This window comes from Heptranchias perlo, chromosome 21 (genome assembly GCF_035084215.1).
Source record: "Heptranchias perlo isolate sHepPer1 chromosome 21, sHepPer1.hap1, whole genome shotgun sequence".
NCBI lineage: Eukaryota > Metazoa > Chordata > Chondrichthyes > Hexanchiformes > Hexanchidae > Heptranchias > Heptranchias perlo.
Genome location: NC_090345.1, coordinates 30,245,913 through 30,268,338, shown reverse-complemented (window position 1 = coordinate 30,268,338; position 22,426 = coordinate 30,245,913). Strand labels below are relative to the sequence as shown.

Sequence of the window (22,426 nt, the reverse complement as noted above, 5' to 3'; positions counted from 1 at the left end):
CTCGAATACCAGGGAAACAGATTGAAAATCAGGAAGTTAGAAATAAGAATGAAAATCACTCAATATTTTCTCCTGCCCAAAAAGACACTAGACTTATGGAAGGAGAAAATTAGGTGGGTTTCAAGAGAGACACGCGGTTTGAAGGATATGATGGAAAGACGGGCTTGATCTGATCTAAAAAGAGTCAGATTTGTTAGGCCTAATTGAATTTTCTGTTCCTAAAAATTCTTGTGTTCTATTTGCTACCAAGAAGTTAATTTTTCTCTTTTATGCCAAATACTTATCTCAACAATTCTATAAAAAACAGGTCAAAGCATGGCCAAAAGGATGGTTAGTGCTGCCAGTTGAGAATTCCCATTGGTGCAATAGAGATTGGGATAAGACTCTTTGCTGGACAAAGTACAAGAAACTTCACGCTACATCCAAATCATGTTACATCTGATTTAAGTGCTTGATGCTGACATTGGATACCAAATCATTCACTCTCATGGTCACCTCTGATGTTGCTGAGCGCAACATTCACCTCATCAGAAAAAAAAGTGTGGGTAGGTCCAAAAAAAGAGGGTTAACCTAGAAATACAACAATCCACAAGAGATACAACACATGTGTACATTTTATAAGCTGTAATAAGATTTGAGGGGTTCTACTGAGGTCAAGTACAAGTGCAGAAGAAATCATCAGAAGCCTAACATTGTGAAATGCACTTTAGTTAAGGAACTACTCATAGTTTAACAAATTCTGCTTTGAGTACAGATAAAGTGAGGTATCACATTACAAATGTTGAACCAAACTAGCATTTTTCCCTGTTACACCATCCCACCCAAAACAGTAGCTGATATCAGCAGCCTCACTGGCCTCCATAGCTTACTTTTAGAAGGTGAAACTCTTACTTAATATGCACAGTATGCCCGCATGTTCATAGAAGTCCAGTAAACTGGGATGTTGACAGCAGAAAACACAATTCAAAATGGAAGTTTATATAAACACAATAAGTCATATCTAATAAGTATGTTTCAAACAATAAAGCATGACCTTTATTGCATTGCAGCTTTGTAACACACAATGCCACTATTCTTTATATTTATAAAAGATACAATATGCAATTAATGAAAAATAAATTTAGTAGAATGTGTCAGTTTAACCTCAAAAATGAACTCCTAATTACTTGATCAATCCATGTGAATTTATGACTTTAATTACTAAGATCTGATTTCTGTGCCAGTGAATAAGATATACATCACTAACCTCCTGTTCCCGTTGAAATATAACGACTCTGCCACCTTTGTCCCCAGTTGCTAGTAGGTCTCCAGAGTAGTTGAATTCAACAGTTGAAATTATATCCGCTGTAATGGGAGAATATAAGAAAAAAAAACTTAGCACTCATAGGCCTACAAATGCACCTTACCCGTTTTTCAGGTAGAAAGTGACAAGGTGTCAGAGGCGCTCATTACACCTGGAAATGCATCGTCTGCCATATTGGTAAAGACAGAAAAAGATGAGTCCAGGACAGGCACTTGAAGGCCCTTTGCATATGGAAATGGGAAGCCAACGCCCGTTTGAGGCCAGCTTTGCAAAATTGGGCTGCCCTAAATGCGGCTAAGCACTGGGCCGTCTGCATTCACGAAAATTTGGTCTACATGCGGCTTAACCAGGGACCACTGGAGGCCGCCATCAAAAAGGTACCTTTTTAAAAAAATATAAAAGAACTTATCTGAATGTGGAGCCAGGAGCTTGAGTGCTTCTCCTGGTGCCCAGTGCCTAAGACCATAGGTGGCCCCTGCTCGAACCCCTCCCGATCGCTTCCTCCCTTCTTATCGCTTCACCCTCTCCCCAGGACCTACCCGAGCGTCGCTGCTGGCCACGCATCAGCACCAAATTAAATCCTCTTCGCTGATGAGCGGCCTGGGGACGCACAGCGGGTGTCTGCAGCTCATCAGTCTCATGTAAATGAGGCCAGAGGCCCAAGACCCACCAGTTCCGGCATAGGGATGGACCCCAGCACCCAGTTCGCACCGACAGGCTGGCACAGACCAATTTGTAGGCCATAATGTCCTATCATTTACATTCAGAATTCAAAAACAAATTTCTGTTTACATAAGATTTATTTATCCAGCTCAAGTGGGGAGAGAAAAACACATTTGTTTAGTGAAAAATCCTAATACTGCTGACTGAATTTTGCTGGTTCAAATTAAAAATACATTTTAGTTGTAGCTTGTCAGTTATTTTTTTTAAAGTATTGATGATCCCAGTCAGAATATATGAAATGTGCATGTGCACAAGACAATCAGCCTGTCTGGATGGTTGATGGATCTTTTTAAATAAGGGGAGCGCACTTGCAAAGCAAGTGTGAAAGGTCAAGCTCTGGCTGAAATTTGTAAAGTTGGAGCATGGAAGAAGAAATTAATGGAAGAGGGCCGGGGTGGGGGGGTAAGTGCAAGGGCTTGTCAAAGATCATGCATGTGGAGAAAAGGGGTCCCAGGCTGCACATTTACACTGGAGTCAACTGGCAAAGAAACAGGTAACAAAGATCAAATGAAGAAATGAACCTGACTGCCCGCCCCAGTCCGAGATTTTACTGAAGATAATTCACAATTATTTAACTTTCATTTTTTGATTGAGTGCTGCAGCACATATGGCTTTTAAGGATCACTTATAAGAGTGTTCCCTCTCTCCCTCCACTACTATTAACATACTATAATCCAGTGCAGAGAATATTCATGGACCGAACATTATTATTTTTCATAAAAAATAGCACAATCACTTGGCTACTAGTTCTGGATTCTGTTCAGGTTAACTGTCCTTCACTATCAAGATCCGACTGCAGAACACAACCAGTAAACTCTTCAATTTAATGCAGAATAAAATTCCAGAAAGCACAAGTGCGTATTGCAGTTTAAAAAACAGTAAAAAATTAAAATCTCATTCTTTTGAAATCACAAAAAAAACCCAGTAAACTGGTTACACCCTGAAACTGACCTGTTTTTCCAATTCAGAATATTAACTTCTCTGGAGACTGAATCAGGTGGTGAAACAACTGTGACACCTTAATTTTCAATCTGCTATGACTAGGCTTTGAATTTAACCTCATTAGCCATACACTAGCTTCAGTTGAGTAATATTTTCACAAGAGAAATGGTGCTCATAATCCTCTGGTCATTTCCCCTCCCCCAAATATTTACATATATTGCAAGTAGAAAGGTACAGTCAACCATCTGTGCTTCAGAAGCCATATTCTCATCACTCAGGCTGAACATAAAATGGATATCAAGCAGAATATACTGTAGTCACATACACTATGCCTTAAAAAAAGCTGGATTCACAAAAAAACTAAATGAGATAATACCACATTTCAAAGATACCGCTTTTGAAAGACATGATTCAGCTGAAAGCAATACTGTTTTAAAAAAGGTTTCCAACTGTCTTTAATGGAAATACTGGTGGAATTGATGCTAATTCTTTCATGATTAAAATATGTAGTCTTACTATAGCATTCAAAACATGGCAGGGATTAATTCCGTAACACGCAATGCTACTCCAATTAGCTAGGTAACGAATCATATAAGCTGCTGACTATAAATACCAAGTCAGCTCCTGCCTGTAATCAGGGCTTCAAGCTCAGCTATTTGTAGATCCAAGTATTACAAACAAAAGAAAAATAAACAGAAAAGTATGGAAAGTCCCATCATAGCAGGAACCTGCTTTAAATTAAAAATATTAACTTGGACATTTATTTTTTCTGTACTTTATGAGGAACACCAAAACCTTCAAATGGGATTTATGGATACTTAATCATAAATTAGCAAGTAAAATCCAAAACGTGTTTTAACATAATTAGGATAATCATCTGTCCTATAATTTTGATATTACCTGAATTTGGCATCCTTGTCCTGGTCTCTACCTTAGTTATTGGTGACCCAAGTTAAAGGGACCAGAATGAATCTTGGATAACAAACTGTTAGAAAGTGTGTACTCTATTTACCCATTTATCACTAGTCTCAAAGTATATTGGGCCTGATCCGCACAGTCAACATCGCATATGGCCTAGTATGTGACAGGTTGAGGGGTCCAGTTTCATGCTAATGGAGGTGGAGCTTATCCATACTCGTTAAGAAAATAAAATTGACCCTTTTTTCCCTCTGAAGGTGTTATTACAGAGCAGGGCTATTGCTTTCTCTCCTCCTACCCCCCAATTTTTTAAAGCTTGCTGAGAGGTACATTCCACAAGTTTCAATTTTTTCTCCTGTTTTACAATCTTTTTCTAAAAGGGAATGGAATTTCTATTAGAAAATAATCAGCAGAACTATTGATCCATCACCCAATTTTCTGTCATTAAAATGCAGAGTGAAGACTAGAGTTTGGATTCATTTCTTTACACAAAAAATCTGCTTGCTCATGCCCAATAATGACAGGACTCCCCCTACATGTTCAGACAACATTCATTTGGTGGAGGGGGCCCCAACCACTTACCACTCAGACAGAACTTCTGCTATATTAACAGTGCAGATGGTGGCATCATAATAAATCTGCCAATGCATTTATTTAGTCATATAAAAAGGTGAATGTTTATCTGCTCATACAAGGCAGTTGGAAGCATATCCATGCAAATGTAAACGGAAGAAAATCAACATGAACTGGCAGTCATCTTGATTATGCCAGATATTGGTTAACCCTTAAAAAGAGATGTTGCTAGTCATTGCTTAATTTTCATTTTCAATTTACCATATTTTCTGTGACAACAGTTAATATCCCTGAATGCATCAAATGAAATACCAACAGTTATCAGTCAACATGAATTCACAGTACAGTCAAATTTACAACTACATTAAACAGGATGAGTCCAAGATCTGGAGCAGAGTGGGATTTAGAAATCTGTATTGTGACCACATAAAAACCAAACACATACAGTAACTCCTAGTTTATACTCAAAGCCACAACTAGAATATGGTTCTTTGGGCATTCAGTGGATTCACTCTTACTGGTAAAACTCTCAATGCAAACAAAGCAATTTCACCAAAAGAAAAACATAACTGTAAAATAAACCTCAGTCAATATGCAGCACGTGCACTCATAGCATGTAGATGCACATACTTTTTGAATCACTTTTCGGAGATCCATTTTAACTACATACTGTCAAACTGAAGGCAAACTCCACTTAAAATCATTAAAAGTTGGAAGGCAGGTGGGATGGAAGTGGTCACATTAATTTACCATTGTAAAGCTGACTAGTTCCTCAGCTCTTTCTCTCCCCTCCCTGCATCCTCCACAACCCAGCATGAGCCATGTCTTATATTGGTAGGAAGTTAATTAAGTTGGAATTTATGTGGAATTCTCTCAATCTCCTGCTAAAATGTCAGTAGAAGATTGGCAGAAACTATGCAGAAACGGCCATTTCCGACGTTTTTCTAGGTTTCCACCGATCTCCTGCCCAAGTTATGGTGGAAGATGGGGAGAACCCCACAGAAATTCAAGATGTCCATATTTTAAAAACGTGACAAAAGACAGGTTTAATGTTTTATACTGTGCCATGATTCTGAACATTACAAGGGATGTGCATGTACTTACTGGTGTATCTCAATTATCATTATCCTGCATTAGGTTTCAGAGCTGCTAGTCAAAGGCAATCAGAAATTTCAGTGTAGTAATTTCCTTCCTGCAATATCATGCATCAGGACAATGGAATCTGAACACACTTCATAATATCACAGAAGGATGAGCTCTGCAGAAAACTTCTGCTTCCAGGCTACCTTTAATTGGTGGTTCTAAAGTAGAATACAAGGGAATAACTGAAAGGTAAGTGTGTCGGCTTATAATACTGGGAATAAGAGGTAGCTAAGTAAAATGAATTTTTTGTTAATTTATTCCAAACTTTTCAAATTTGACGCTTATAGACAGAATCTAATTTTTTTTCAGCACTTTAGCTCTCATTTGAAATTATGAGCAACGGATAAGGAATTAGAAGGAAACCACTTATTTTTATTGCACTTTTAGCAAGCTTGAACAAAAAACAAAAACTCTTTTTGGAATTGCTGGAAAAAACCTATGCCATTCCCTTTTGTCCAAGGTACATGCAATTTACAGGTGTTCCACTCTCAAAAGACCCAATGAATGCAATGCATCTGTACTCATGTTTTCAATATCTTACAAGAATACATTTTAACATACTATACAGTATAATGGGCGCGACAAAGCATGATCACCAAATTTTATTCACTGGTTGCTAGTAGTTTTATTTCCCATTGACAATGCTACCTACTTGTACTATATGCTCCTGGCCCACAGACTTTTTAAATTTATAGCGGTGGTTGACATAAAAAAGGTGAAAAATCATGGCTATTAGCACTCAGGAAAACTTACTAAACATACAAAGTTATCAATTAAGTAAGGCCACAGATACAGAAATATTATCTAGAGCACTTCATATGGAAGAACGTAAAAGGATTACTACAGTTATTTTACATGCTGAAAAATGGTGCTTAAAAAAAAAATCAAACTGTCAAATCAGCAAAGTTAATAAATGAGCCTCAAATTAAGGTATAAATTTCTTGTGCTTGGAAAGCATATTCTAATATTGCAAAAAAAACTGGCAGGTTCACAAATTATTAAGAGAAACAGGTGACAGATACAAAATGTTTCTCAAATGGCAGCACAAAATTTCTGGCATTATACTACTGTATACCAAGAGTAGCCAAACCCATGCAACTTAAAAGGAAACTGAAAAATTATCTTAAAAACATTTTAAGCATTAAGTACAGAAAGCTATATCCATTTGAAGTTTGGTTTCAATAATGCAGCTGAATGAGATTCTCTTCTGCAGACTTTCCCTTTGAGATGCAATTATTTTAAAACACGAATACAGGAGAAGAAAGAAGCATGCTGCAGAACCCATGGGAACGAAAGGTTACCAGCAAAAATCTCAACAGTAAATTATGAATTTTTAAGATGCTAGAATACAGTTTCGAATCCTTGGTTTATGTTCCATACCTTGATCAAAGGATGACGTTGACATCAGTGAATTAGTACCAGAGGTAGAAGTCTTAAACACCTGAGAGAAATTGCAAGGAAAGCATTTCATCTTCTGCAGTATGCAAATGCAGCTTTAAATTCCTCATTTGACACCTCCACAGAGCAACTGGCTGAACACCCTCGTCTTTTATAAGATTTTCTTTTGCTATAGATTTCTTAGATGCCTGCATTGCATAGAATAGTTAAATGTTTTAGATCAGAAAGAACAGGCACGAGAAGGGTGGACTCTGCATTTACAGCATTACAGTGCAGGCCCCATACGCTATTCCCAAGATGCTGCTAAGGCAGGGGCCATTGCACTAAAAAGAGCTGTCCAGTTCATTGCCAACAATTTAAAATCCAGAATCAATGCAACTGTCACCTTTGTATATTGTTTTTGATGCTCCTTTGACATTATACAAAATGATATATCTTATAAATTATAACAGTTCATCTCAATTTGATAATCTGAAATAAATTCAAAATCTTTGCTTCTTCTTGTAAGATACAAGTATTTAAAATGCAATACTGCTTTTTCAGTTCAAATCAGCATCATGACTGAGTCCAACATACTGTTACGATCAGTAAGGCAGCCAATCAAATGAAACTAAGCATTATCCATTTTCATCTCTTCTTTCTGGAATACTGCAGCACGTTTGCTCAGAGAAAAGCTCAAGCAGCTGAAGTCACATGTTCACTAAATTATCCCTCAGCCAACCACAAATGCACAGACCACTAAGTCAAATAATCTGAATCTTCCATGTTTAAGATTATATTGTACATTGCTTATAGCTGCATTTTTATAACTTCTTTTTAAATCTGCAGAATTTAATCAATATATAAAAAAGCTAATTTTATTCATCTTTTATTACCTTTCTGAAGAGAATGCAGATATTACAGTCATTGTTTGGCCAGCTTTTGATTGTACAACCTTCTCACAATTTCTGACCCTTGAATGAAGTGTGTGTGGGAGGACAGAACAGGATCCAGTTGTGATACATCCTCTTTTCCCCCCACCAAGCCCCCAGAGGTATATCCCCACCATTTAAAACATCCACATATAAAACAGACACAGTCGCTTATATCGTCAAAAAGCAATAACCATTATCTATTTACAATAATGTCAATTTCAAAGTTGCCGGTTATAGCATCTAAAGTGCTCCAGTTATTTCGGGCGGAAACAGCTGCATTTACTCACTAGTTTGCAAATTTAGCATCACAGAAAAATGTTCCAAAGCCACATCCACAACACAGAAGATAGTAGGTTGGAGGAAGTGAATTACGAGACAACTCTTTTTGAGTGGTGGTGGAACTTCAGCAGTTTGTTAGTACCTGAACCCTCAGATTAGGTCACTGCCGCTCTCTGCTGCCCAAACAGTAGTGTGTATTAAATGAAATTTGTTCTGACTCTCTGCTGGTGCTGCTTCTTTATTGTTTTCCACTGACACTCAGCAATGATACAAACTGACTCAGGATTTGACAGAAATTTGGTTAATGAGGTAAAATACTGCCAAACTTAGTGGAATATAATTTTTTCATGTGCAAGTCAAAACAAATCTCCTTTTTGTACATACAAATTCTGCTCAGCAGCCACTCAAGGGCAACTAATTGAAATGATTTTTAATTTTATTAACGCTATTGCGCTATACTGGTCATTGCGTATTGCAGGGAAATCGTGTTCGCACAAACATGCCTGCTATAAGCGGTGGGGGCTATAGTTACTAATTAGGAGTGTAGTGAGTAGTTTAGAAGTGAAGGAAGTAATCGGGTAGTGGGCATTTAAGGAGATTGTAATTGTGAAGATTGCAGGATGCATGTGGAGTGAGATTGTTAAATTTTGTCTTAAAGAAAACAATTGGAAACAGAAGTTGAAAAAGATATGAATGAGAAATTCAGGAAAAAAAAGTGGGAAAGATGCCTCCAAAAAAGAGGGGAGAGGAGAGGGGGCAGACCCAGGAATAAAAAGAGGTGTCAACTGAGATTGTAAAAAAAAGAACATGATATTGAATGAGTTAAAATAAAAATAATGAGGCAGAACTGAGGTGGAAATTAAAAAGGAGCAGGTCCAGGAATACGAGGAAAAATGCAAACAATGAGGGATAAAAACAAAGCCACAACAGGGCTTTAAAAAAGAAACAGCAGACCCTGGAATGAGGGTACACTCTAGCCCAACATCACTCCCCTAACAAGTACCTGCTGATTTCCTTCTTTTGACCAATTCCTTATCCACCTGCAAGTTTCATCTAGGATACCTATGCCCTCGACCTTCTGTAGTAGCCTTTCAAGTGCAGTTTCATCAAAAGCCCCCTAAAAGTATAGGTTCAGTACATCATAGTTCTTCCGCTCAGGATGTCACTTTCTCAAAAATGGAGGTTGATCAGGCAGGATCTTATTCTCCTAAAACCATGTTTGCTGCAACTCACTAGGTTATTTTCATATAGGCAATCCACATTCTTCTACATAACATTGACTGCAATTCAAAAATTCATGTGAAGCGCTTTGAGATGTTTCTTAGAAAATGTGCAGTTACCCAGGCTATTTTGTTGCCATTTCTGCCCTGGTAATGAATTGGATAACATGTTGGTTGTTGGTTTAGTTTCAGTCCTGCATGAGCTCTCCTTTCCTCATCGACTACCTCATGATGAACACAGATTTAGTTCTTAATCTGAGTTAGCACCCTCTGGTATATACCAATGATCCCTAGGATTAATTGCTTTTGAAACCAGGTAGTTCCTCTTTGCAAGTGAATGTCAAAATCATTAAATTTAACTGCAGAATTTCTTGATAGGTGGCATGCTACTAGTGTCTTTTACAGTGAAAACTTACAGGAATTTATAATTTAACAAGTGAACTATTTTTAGCTCACAGCCAGTCTCAACCCCTTAAGGGATTTCAATTCTCCTCTTGATACTGGAATACTAGAAGAATTTCTTACTGTTACATTTGGCTTCTACAGTTATGCTCATTTCTAGTTACCTCTTTACCTCCGACTGCCATTTTTACATTTTTTGTAGGTCCCTTTATTCTTCCCTGTGGTTTCCATCTAGGATTTGTAGAATTTATTTTTCTTATTTCATTTTGTACTGTTTTGTTCATCCAATTACCATCACATTAGTTAAGTCTCCACTTACCAGTTCTTGATTTGCATTTATTCTGTATGCTGAGTAATACACCTTTCAAGGTTTCTCCTCAAGTAAGGCTTTTTTTTTTTTGAGTACTACCTCCCAGTTGATTTTTTTTAAAAAGCTCTTCACTCACTTCCTTGAAGTTGTCCCTTTTCAAGTTGCATGTACCTGGATATTGGTTTATCCCAGATTATGTAAAATTTAAATCATATTATGGTGTCTATTGCCGGGGCTGTTACTACTTCTGTTCCCAGTATGCGACCTGGGTCATTTGTCATTATCAGGGCAAAATGCGTGGCATTCTCCAGTGTACTGGGTCAACATACTGGCACCCCATCCACCACATTAAACATTCACTCCCTCCACCAACAGCGCACCGTGGCTGCAGTGTGTACCATCTACAAGATACGCTGCAGCAACTCGCCAAGGCTTCTTCGACAGCACCTCCCAAACCCGCAACCTCTACCACCAAGAAGAACAAGGGCAGCAAGCATGGGAACACCACTACCTGCATGTTTCCCTTCAAGTCACACACCGGAGGGGAACAGTCACACCTGACTTGGAAATATATCGCCGTTCTTTCATCGTCGCTGGGTCAAAATCCTGGAACTCCCTACCTAACGGCACTGTGGAAGGACCTTCTCCACACGGACTGCGGCAGTTCAAGGCTCACCCACCACCTTCTCAAGGGCAATTAGGGATGGGCGATAAACGTTGGCCTTGCCGGCGACGCCCACATCCCATGAATAAATAAAAAAAGTCAAATATTACATTCACTAGCTCAGGCTGCTTGGCATTCCCAGTCTATACTATTGATTGAAGTATCCTATAAGTGTGACCTCCTGTTGCACATACCTTCTTTCTCCTCACAAAGTGATTCATCCGCCTTTTTGTTCAGGCCTAGGAGTCTATAGCAATCACCAGAGCGATTTTTGCACTACTTACTTCCACCCAAAGTAACTCATTGGGAAGCTTATCTTGTACCAATAGGCCTACTTCTTTTATTTCCCAGTTGTCCCACATACAGAGCTACTCTACCCTTTTCTTGTCTAGTTTGCCCTCTTTGAACACTAACACCCTATATATTCTACTCATCTCCATTACTGGGGGTTAACCAGGGTTTTGGAACCACTACCACAATGGAGTTCCCAAATCCACAACAGCCTCAATGGCAGTCATCCTGTAATGATTGTTTCCAGCATACATTTATGTGGACTGTAATAGGTTGAGGGGATTACTGTGATTTAAAAGAGGTGTTTAAACTTTTTGAAGGGAGGGGACAGACTAGGTCAAAACAGATAGTTTCCAGTGACTGAGGGATCTAGAATAAGGGAGGCATAAATACAAGGCAAGAGATTTAGCATGCAGCGCAGGGGAAACTTACTTTTTTTTCCCCCAAGAGGGTTGTTAGGCTGTGGAACGCACAACCTGAATTAGTGATTGAAGCAGAGATCATGTCAACATTTAAGAATAGGCTAGACCGATGGTTAAAGGAAAGAGGGATAGAGGGATATGGAAACAGGGTAGACACGAGATTAAGACTACTGCTCGTGTGGAGGGTAAACGCCAACATGGACTGGTTAGACTGATGAACCTCTTTTGTATTGAGATTTCAATGTAATTCTATTACTACTGTGCTTTACTTTATACTTTGGCAAACAATGGTTTGATACTTCAACTAATGATGGCTATTCACAAGGATTTGACAGAGTCACCAATGCAGTTTCAAAGTTACAAATACAAGTATGAATCTGGGGGCGACATAGGAACAGGAGTACATCATTCAGGCCTTCGAGCCTGTTCTGCCATTCAACTAAATCATGGCTGAACCTTAACTCCATTACATGACCATAAGGTTTGTGCTGCAACATGAGAAGCCACTACACAACACCTCCTATAGAATACCAATAGACCCAGGCATAGGTTTTAATGCACAATTTATTTTGTTGGTGCAAATAAAGTAGTAAAAAATAGTACACTGGTATCATATAATTCCATAATTGAATTAGCCAATTTCCACCAATTATTAAAATAAAGCAGCATACCATTTTTAATATATTAAAAGTCAATCTCCTGTGGTATTGCACATTGTTGGTGGGGGGGGGGGGGGGGGGGGGGGGGGGGGAAGTAAGGGTGTTAAGACCAAGTGCAGCATTCAGGTTAAGCAGGATTAGAAGGCAGGAGGATAAAATGAATGAGAAGTGGGTGGGAAGGAATGCTGAAAAACAATTTTGGTTGGGGGAAAAAAGAAAAAAAAACCAACAAATTCTCGAGTGGGACTGAGGTGTAGACAACTACTTTAAGCTGGGGGAGGCGGAGAAGATTGAGGGTCTTCAAAAGATCTGCGGTTTGAGGAGTCATTGCCATTCTATCCTGTGGTAAAGGTCTGCATCTTTCGATAGTGATAAGCCCGCATTAGTGTTATAATGTCAGTCATTTGGCGGAATATGGTGGGGCTGGGGTTCGTGGTATGATAAACCTCTGCACGTTCAGGAAGGGAACTCCAAGGAAGGATCCATCAAAATATTACTGCAGGGTAGGACTGGACTAGAACACAAGGTTGATACCAAAAGCCATCCAAAAAATTAGGCAAGATGGTGAAAGATTAGGGAATGTTTATTAAAACCAAAATCAAAACATTACACAAAATAATTAGAATTCCGAAAGTTCCAGACATCCAAAAAAATCCAGACACTGCTGCTGATCCACCTGGTGCCATGGTGTGGAAATACATGCAGCCTTCAACAACCTGAATTAAATAGCAGCTCTTCTGCCGATCGCCGTTACGTGGATATTTAACGTTGAAAGCACGCATCACCTCCAGGTCAAATGTGATGAAACATCTACCAATTCTACTATATAATAGATAGTTGATCTTCCATAGTATTGATTGCAACGAGTTAGAGGAGATGGCATTTTATCCATCCAAAAGTTTGCACAAAAATAAGCATTAAACCCTCTTCCCATTACGCCACCCCGTCACTGGTAGTCCCCTACCTTGTACGTGGTCTTGTGCTGCATAATCTTCTGCATTCCTCTTTCCCTCTCAACCCTACCATCCTATATGCTTACCCTTCCAGTCACTCCACCCATGCTTATGGCATCCACTGTGACTGCCTATGCAGTCTTCTTGGTTCATCTATGCATTCTGCATACACCCTCCCACACAAACGTATTGCTTTATGTAAAAGCCTATTTCTGAGTACTGAGATTGTTTTTTGTTTTAAAAGTGCGTATATTGTATTTGTACAGCATAAGCACTTCCAAGAATTAGTGATGCTTTCTTGATTCAGTACTGGGAAAGCAGCAAGACATGACAAATCATCCGAAAGATCAGAAGGGGGGGGTGGGTAGGACGGGTACCCATACACCCTCACTCGTAGTCCTTAACCCTGTACATCCTCTTGCACAGATTCATCCTCCCATTCTCCCTCAATCCCTACCATCCATTCCGCCTTACTCTCCCCATCACTCTTACACCAACACCCTCTCACCTGTGCCCTCTACATCCTTCCACCAATCTAGGTTTTCTCTTCCAACTCCCAAAATGCCCAGATTCTGGTGCTCCCTCAGTGCTTACAAACCCCTAGACTAAATTCCCAGTGTTTCCTGATCCCATGATCATCTCCAATATTCCAGCCCCTCCAGTCTCAGGGTTCCTGCACACACCCTGCTCAAAATACTGCCAGGATCCAGGAACCTTCCCATTGCTTCCAGATCTCAGGGCAGCCCCAGTGCTGACAAGTCAGTTCCTCAGTAATACTTAACACTTTGTCATGCATGTATATCAGTGGCCTTGAATTATGGTGCTCATTCAGTACTTCTAGCTGAACTTCCCAGTTAGGTGGCACAGTGGCACCAACTTCACACTTGTGATCCTGCCCAATCAATTACATTACTTGGTTCTTTCAACCACAACTCACATGTCTGTTAGGCCTGCCTGCTATTTTTATTGTCTGCCTTGCCTCTGGCTGTTTGCCGTCACCATCAGCTGCCCCATTCGGATTTGGGGCCTGGGGAACTTGCCTCAGGCTTCGGCCTACCATCCCTCTCTGTCAGTTTTGCAGTCCTGAGGTGAGAAACTGATGCGACTTTCAGAAACTTAAGTGATTATACTATACAATTATATAGTATTAACTCATTAAGCGCCTTGAAAAACAAAAGCTCTTTTTCCCAGTTCAGCGCTAGGAAATGGGCGTGCAGCTTAATGAACCTACAACTTTCCCTCGGGGCAATAAAATCAGGCATGGAAGGGGCATGTACAAGGGCTCAATCATGCACTAGGGCTGGGAAAGGGGTTTTGGAGCATAGCAATATGGAAGGATGCTAGGATCCATCAGCGCTGGAAAGGGAGCAAGGTCTTATGGGGAGGGGTTACCACAATAGGAACTAAAATGCCTGTGGCCACTTTTGGACCATCAAGCACCATCCTTCACCATCGCATTCCCGTGTGTCAGCAGCCTCCCCCAATCCAATCAAAGCTCCTTTTGTGCACTTGGGTAGCCCCCACCAATTTCCTTATTGTCAGCGCGGTCCTGTCTTTATTTGTAAAGAAGGCAAACAATGGAGATCAAAAAAAATAGAAAAATCTGGAGCCACATAGCAAGTGCTAATTGACATGCTGCATGTTTCCAGCTTCTTCTGTTTTTGTTCCTGTCTTAACCTTGAAGTAATTCAGCACACTCCAAAAACACACATCAGAAAATTGTGCAGGTCTATGAATTTCTATTCATTAAAATTAACTAGATAAAATGAAACACAACCCTCATTCCCAGCAACTGTAAGGAATGCAGAAACAGAACACCTATCCTTAACTATACTATTACTGAGTTTGCTCATTTACAGTCTTTAATAAACAAATTTCCATTAAAAAATACCGCCCCAAATGCTCAAAAATACTCTTTATAGTTTCCAACTATTTATGCATTAAAAATCTACTTAAGCTTCAAAATTGGTTCAGAAGTGAATTTTTAACCAAAATATGGGACTGGCTAAAATAATGTTTTCAATAAACAATCTTTTTGTTTTAACAAGAAACCATACCTGCTGTTATCATGTGTTGTCTGTCTATGAACTGCTCATGATAGAAATAAAACATTTAATAAATTTAAATAAATGTCAAATTCAAGAAGGGAGGGAGAGAAAACGAAACTACCGGCCAGTTAGCCTGACATCGGGCGTGGGGAAATTGCTGGAATCCATTAAGGAAGTGGTAACAAGGCACTTAGAAAATCATAACATGATTAGGCAAAGTCAACATGGATTATGAAAGGGAAATAATGTTTAACAAATTTATTACAGTTTTTTGAGGATGTAACTAGCAGGGTAGATAAAGGGGAACCAATGGATGTAGTATATTTGGATTTTCAAAAGGCATTCGATAAGGTGCCACATAAAAGGCTGTTACACAAGGTAAGGGCTCATGGGGTGAGGGTACTATATTAGCATGGATAAAGGATTGGTTAATGGACAGAAAACAGAGAGTGGGGATAAACGAGTCATTCTCAGATTGGCAGGCTGTAACTAGTGAGATACCGCAAGGATCGGTGCTTGGCCCTCAGCTATTTACAATCTATATTAATGACTTAGACGAAGGGACCGAGTGTAATGTACCTAAGTTTGCTGATGATACAAAGCTGGGTGGGGAAGTAAGCTGTGAAGAGGACACAAAGAGTCTGCAAAGGGATAGAGACAGGTTAAGTGAGTGGGCAAGGAGGTGGCAGATGGAGTATAATGTGAAATTATTCACTTTGGTAGAAAGAATAGAAAAACAGAATATATTTTAAATGTTGAGAAACTATTAAACGTTGGTGTTCAGAGACACTTGGATGTCCTCGTACAAGAAACACAAAAAGTTAGTATGCAAGTACAGCAGGCAATTAGGAAAGCAAATGGCATGTTGGCCTTTATTGCAAGGGGGTTGGAGTACAAGAGTAAGGAAGTCTTACTACAGTTGTACAGGGCTTTGGTGAGACCTCACCAGGAATACTGCGTACAGTTTTGGTCTCCTTATCGAAGGAAGGATGTACTTGCCTTGGAGGCAGAAAATCGAAGGTTCACTAGATTAATTCCTGAGATGGGAGGGTTGTCCTATGAGGAGAGGTTGAGTAGAATGGGCCTATTCTCTCTGGAGTTTTGAAGAATGAGAGGTGATCTCATTGAAACATAAGATTATTAGGGGGCTTGACAGGGTAGATGCTGAGAGATTGTTTCCTCTGGCTAGTGAGTCTGGAACCAGGGGGATTAGTCGCAGGATAAAGGGTCAGCCATTCAATACTGAGATGCGGAGGAATTTCTTCACAGAGGGTCGTGAATCTTTGGAATTCTTTACCCCAGAGGGCTATGGATGCTGAGTCATTGAATATATTCAAGGCTAAGATGGATAGATTTTTGGACTCAAGGGATTATGGGGATTGGGTGGGAAAGTGGAATTGAGGTCGAAGATCAGCCATGTTCTGAGTGAATGGCGGAGCAGACTCGATGGGCCGTATGGCCTACTCCTGTTCCTATTTCTTATGTTCTTTTGTTCAAACTTACTTGAATTAAAGATTTGTGAATTAAATCACCAGTTCCTTTGAAAGTCTTTTGGAAAAAGTAAAGAAACTCTCAAATCATCAAAGATGAGGGGACACCTTTTGTATCAATTCATGCTGATGCAGAAATCGCATGCTGGGAATTCTTTAAAATGCACACACTCAGAATGCACAGATGAAGTTGGAAATTTTCTCCAACTGGGAGATAAAAATATCCAATCGAAACCTAGGCTTTTGAAACAGGCTGAGGCACTGAAATATTTTTGTTAAAAATTAAGATATTAAAAGACAATGTAACAGATAAATTTAAGCATGCTGTTGCAAATGTAATTTTTTTTTTTAAAACTTTGCTTAAAACCTTACTTTGGATATTAGAAATTTCAGAGAGAAAAATGGAGAATATACATTTCTTCAAAAAGTATTTTGAATGATTCAACTGCTTCAACAAAGCGTGACAGCAAAATGGTTACAATGTTCCCATTATGAATGTTTACACATTGGTTCTCGTTATAAATGTTTTTCAAATGTTGGCATAAAAGGCATTACAAGAAGTAATGGTTCTGACAAGAAGTGGACACTATGCACAATATTTTTAAGATACAGATCTCTCGTGGCACCATTCATAGGACCTGGAATGCGGTTTCTGACATTTATAACCATCCTGAAAACAGTTCACCCATTACTCTAATACAGCAAATTTATTGAAGCAATGAATTACGTGACTGATAAAGTTACAATATTTCATACCTTACTGATACAAGCCTCAGAAATATATTTGTAATACTAATTACCTACCATTTACAAAACTTGCTTAAGGTGCAAGTAACTGTTTTTCATGAAAATCTGTCAATTTTATTCTTTGAATGTCTGTCAGTTTCTTCCTCCGAATTGGTTAAGACTTCAGGAACTCAGGGGAGCATTGAGGGCATCTGAGCAGGGGCACTCTTCAGGGGAGAGGAGTTCTGGGACTTCAGCGGGGCTGCAGTAAAAATCAAAAACCGCGGTCAAGGCCCAAGACAACCCGTGAGCAATGCCACAGGAGATTGACTAGTACATATATTACATTAAACACACTTAACTAAAGCATTCCCAGGCCTAATAAAGTTAACACATCTTTTAAGTACGGTATAATAAAAGGTGACTAACCAGAATCTAAACACATTGGTGTGCTAGAAACGACAACAAAATGCAAGGAATAGGTTATGGAAATCCTTGGAAAGCAAGGTATAGACATGGCTCTTGAAACAGAAAAAGCCTGATGTATACATTTTTGTGGTAGCATGTAGGTTCTCAAAATTCTTCTTGCAAACCTTATTTTAGTAATTATATGTTTTAAATGTATTTTGCACGTCTTAAGCTTTTGGATATTTTTAGCATGGCAAATTTAGTACCTTGACACACACACAAATGAAAAAAATTCATGCAAATATTCTTAAATCAGTTTCTAAAAATGAGAGGGAGTTGCTTACAGGCTTAGTTAAAATGAAATGGTACTCAAACGCATTGTACTTCCAAGAACATGCTGACACAATTTTTAGCTTAGTATTTAAAAATAAGCGTCAAGACTCAAATAAATAGGAGCATGTGTCACAAATGGATAAGACACTGAGTAAATTATAATCAATCTAATAGAGCCATCCCTAATCACTCATAATGACCAAGTCTTAAGTGGAAAAAATACTAGTATATACTTACAACTCCTATGCTACTTCAACACTTGAAAGGAAAAAATATTTTTCAAATTTTATGGCTACTCAAAAGATATAAAAACCTTTACTGAGAATCCAAACATTGAAATATTAAGGTGAAAAGTTGTTCATTCATAGACAAATAAAAAGGCAATGTGTAACTTAAATTTCTCCCCCTCCCCATCCAAAATCACCCACACACACATCTAGTGACAGGGTGCTTGTGTTGCCAAAACACACATAACTGCTCATTCTTGGTTTGTAATCTTAACAAAAAAGTTAAACAAGTATCAAAAATAAAAAGGCATTTACTTGATCCCAATTAGTTCTGTAACAATACATTTAATTTTTTAAAATTGCTTAATCCTGAAATGAGAATGGAAAATAGAAAATTCCCACCGATGAGGTTACTAAGTCGACATCTACATTAAAAATCTTTCTGTGCCATCTCCATTCCAACCTTTTATTATAAATTCTTAGGTCCACACTTATAATAAAAATTTCTGCAGCAGCATCACCACTGACAAGAGGGTGTAATTACAGCGTGACAAGTTTACATTGGCAGTTCTCATTATAAATGTGTATATGGTAAATTATGGTGGATATATATGGGGAAAAAAAAGGATGATGAATGACTTTAAAATGGGGGCTGATTTACATCTGTACGCACTGGTCCACTTATCTCCCAGCCTCTAAACTCACTTCAACTGAAGACTGCACTTAGTCTTGACTCCATGTGTGCAACTTACCTTAAAACGTTCACAGACCTACTAATATTAACACTTTTTCATTTTTTTACTCTACAAAAAAAGTTACTCGTCAGAACATAATCAACACATTATTAAATTAGAAACACTAATCCCAACAAAAATTACCTTGTAAAATGCAATAACAAAAAGGTCTGCAAAATACAATTAGATGAATTGTTCGATCAGGTACTTTACAAGTTGCAATGTATTTGAACTTGAGGCTTTCACCACTCAATCTGATTGGATTCAATGGTCAACATGCCTGGTTTCCACCTGTTTATTAGTGTTATGTAGGTGAGGGAGGAATGGAAATCGATTTCCCAGATGGCTCAACAATAAAAGGAAGAGGATTCAAAAGCTAGTTTCATAGAATCATGGCATTTCTGAATCGCAAGTTTCTAGAATTCTTCACAAGACGCAAGCTTTTTTCTTTAATTTTTAAGATGTTACACTGTATTCACCCTGGTTGTAAGATGTTGTACAAAATTTAGTCAAATAAAGGTCGTTATGCACCAGACCAGCCTTGATATTTGTAGCTTCCCGCTTTATAGAAATTCCCAATTTGCGAGGTTGTCCTGAACGGTCGTAATTAATCAGGATTCACTGTACAGCAGGGCCTTCGTCAGAATGATTAAAAAGATACTGAAATAATGGTTCTAATCACTTCCTTGTGCAGTACTGTCAGTGGTTACCACCTAACTTCAGCCCCATGCAAAATAATATACTTGTACATTAATGATCTGCTTTGATAAGCTCCATTTTCTAGTTTCCACTTTACCACAAAAAGGAATACATTCTAAATGACCATTTAAAAATCACAAAGTATTCTCGCTTCCTACTCTCCAAAAGTACACAAACAATGCAACAGGTATTTTAACACATTTGAAAGTGGGTTTTAAATTCTGCACATTAAAAAATTAGCAATATTTCCTAAAATGGTTAGCAATTCATTCTGTTAGCATACAATCCCATGGAGTGGTAGGCTCAGTTTACACAATCATATAGCATGTTGATTTCAGCTACAGGTGCCAACCAGACAACAGACAACAACCAGAACACATCACCCTGAGCTTCCAGTGGCTAGTTACAGAATGGCAATAGAGAGCACTGGGAAAAGAGATCAATCCTTCACTATGGTAATACAGAAAGAACCAAGAACAGTATCTCAGGAATCAGAAGCACAATTTCAAAATTTGCAGACACCAATTGGGGGGTATAGTTAATACAGAGGAGGACTGCGACAAAGTTCTGAAAGATATCAATAAACTTGCAGAATAGGTGTGTAATTGGCAAATGAATTTCAATATGGATAACTGTGAGGCGGTACATTTTGGTAAGAATAAGGAAGCCACATACTCCTTGGAAAATAAGGATCTAGATGGGGGTAGAGGAGTAGAGGGATCTGGGCGTACAGATACACAAATCACTGAAAGTAGCGCCACAGGTTAATAAGGCCATAAAAAAAGAAAACAAAGCACTTGGGTTCATTTCTAGAGGGATAGAATTAAAAGCAGGGAAGTTATGATAAACTTGTATAGAATCTTGGTTAGACCACACTTGGACTACTGTGATCAGTTCTGGTCTCCATAATATAAAAAGGATATTGAGGCTCTGGAGAAGGTGCAAAACAGATTTACTAGGATGATACCATAACTGAGAAGTTACACCCATCAGGAAAGAACATAAGAAATAGGAACAGGAGTAGGCCATACGGCCCCTCGAGCCTGCTCCACCATTCAATAAGATCATGGCTGATCTTCTACCTCAACTCCACTTTCCTGCCCGATCCCCATATCCCTTGATTCCCTTAGAGTCCAAAAATCTATCAATCGCAGCCTTGAATATACTGAACGAATGAACATCTGCAGCCTTCTGGAGTAAAGAATTTCAAAGGTTCACAACCCCGAGTGAAGAAATTTCTCCTCATCTCAGTCCTAAATGGCCGACACCTTATCCTGAGACTATGCCCCTAGTTCTAGACTCTCCAGCCAGGGAAAACAGCCTCTCAGATTGGGAAATGTTGATGTACAAAGGGACCTGGGTGTCCTTGTACAGCAGTCACTGAAAGCAAACATGCAGGTCCAGCAAGCAGTTAGGAAGGCAAATGGTACGTTGGCCTTCATTGCAAGAGGATGTGAGGACAGGAGCAAGGATGTCTTACTGCAGTTATATAGGGCCTTGGTGAGACCACAGCTGGAGAATTGTGTGCAGTGTCGGTCTCCTTACCCAAGAAAGGATATACTTGCCATAGAGGGAGTGCAGCGAAGGTTCACCAGACTGATTCCTGGGATGGCAGGACTGTCGTATGAGGAGAGATTGGGTTGACCAGGCCTGTATTCACTAGAGTTTAGAAGAATGAGAGGGGATCTCATTGAAGCATACAAAATTCTGACAGGGCTAGACAGACTGGATGCAGGGAGGATGTTTCCCCTGGCTGGGGTGTCAGAACAAGGGGTCACTGTCTCAGGATATAGGGTAGGACATTTAGGACTGAGATGAGGAGAAATTTCTTCACTCAGAGGTTGGTGAACCTGTGGAATTCTCTACCACAGAAGGCTATGGTGGCCAAGTCACTGAATATATTTAAGGAGCTAGATAGATTTCTAGACACAAAAGGCATCAAGAGGTATGGGGATAGAGCAGGAATATGATATTGAGATAGAGGATCAGCCATGATCATACTGAATGGCGGAGCAGGCTCGAAGGGCCGAATAGCCTACTCCTGCTCCTATTTTCTATGTTTCTATGTTGATGGGGTTAGATAAAGAAGGATGGGAGGAGGCTCCTGTGGAGCATAAACACCGGCATGGACCTGTTGGGCCGAATGGCCTGTTTCTATGGTGTACATTCTATGTAAAAATAAACAAATTCCTGTTAAAAAAAAGTTTTCTGAATAAAATAAACATTACTTTTTCAAACTACTGTATTCTGTCCTACCAGAAGGGTTTTTTTTGCAAAGCTGTTTAGTTTACTGAATAGGAGCGAGTACGTTAATATCGCAAGGTACCTTAGCCAAGGGGGTACGAGTTGTGTGTGGTGTTCACCAATGAGTTAAGTTTATGCAAATTTATTGACTTCTGCAATTTAACTGCAAGAGTAGGAGGCTAGTCAGGATGCAAGATCATTTCAATAAATGCTCTTACTAAAACATAGCATGTTCAGACATATGATTCAGGCTTCTCCAGATTGCTTCTCTGTGAGAAAAACAAACACTCTCCTGTCAAATTCACACTGCCTATGAACTGAAACGAGACCTTGTGTACAAAGTAATCTGGGAGTTTGCCCCGGATAAACAATTTGTCTCTGTGTCCAGTATACCAACATCAAA

General features: G+C 39.1%; 1 protein-coding gene across 6 annotated transcripts in view; it reads right to left on the bottom strand.

The window, feature by feature from the left end:
* Positions 1–22,426, bottom strand: part of ppp2r2d (protein phosphatase 2, regulatory subunit B, delta) — a 57,408-nt gene that overhangs the window by 19,154 nt on the left and 15,828 nt on the right. For 3 of the 6 annotated variants that reach the window (XM_068002395.1, XM_068002398.1, XM_068002394.1), the window contains 3 exons: positions 17,457–17,640; positions 6,983–7,043; positions 1,247–1,344 (listed from right to left, as the gene is read on the bottom strand). In XM_068002395.1, the coding sequence (XP_067858496.1) occupies positions 1,247–1,344; positions 6,983–7,043; positions 17,457–17,459 (162 nt within the window). In that variant the 5' untranslated portion in view covers positions 17,460–17,640. Of the gene's footprint in view, positions 1–1,246; positions 1,345–6,982; positions 7,074–17,456; positions 17,641–22,426 lie in introns of those variants that run through there. The other 3 variants (XM_068002396.1, XM_068002392.1, XM_068002393.1) reach the window with 2 other exon arrangements.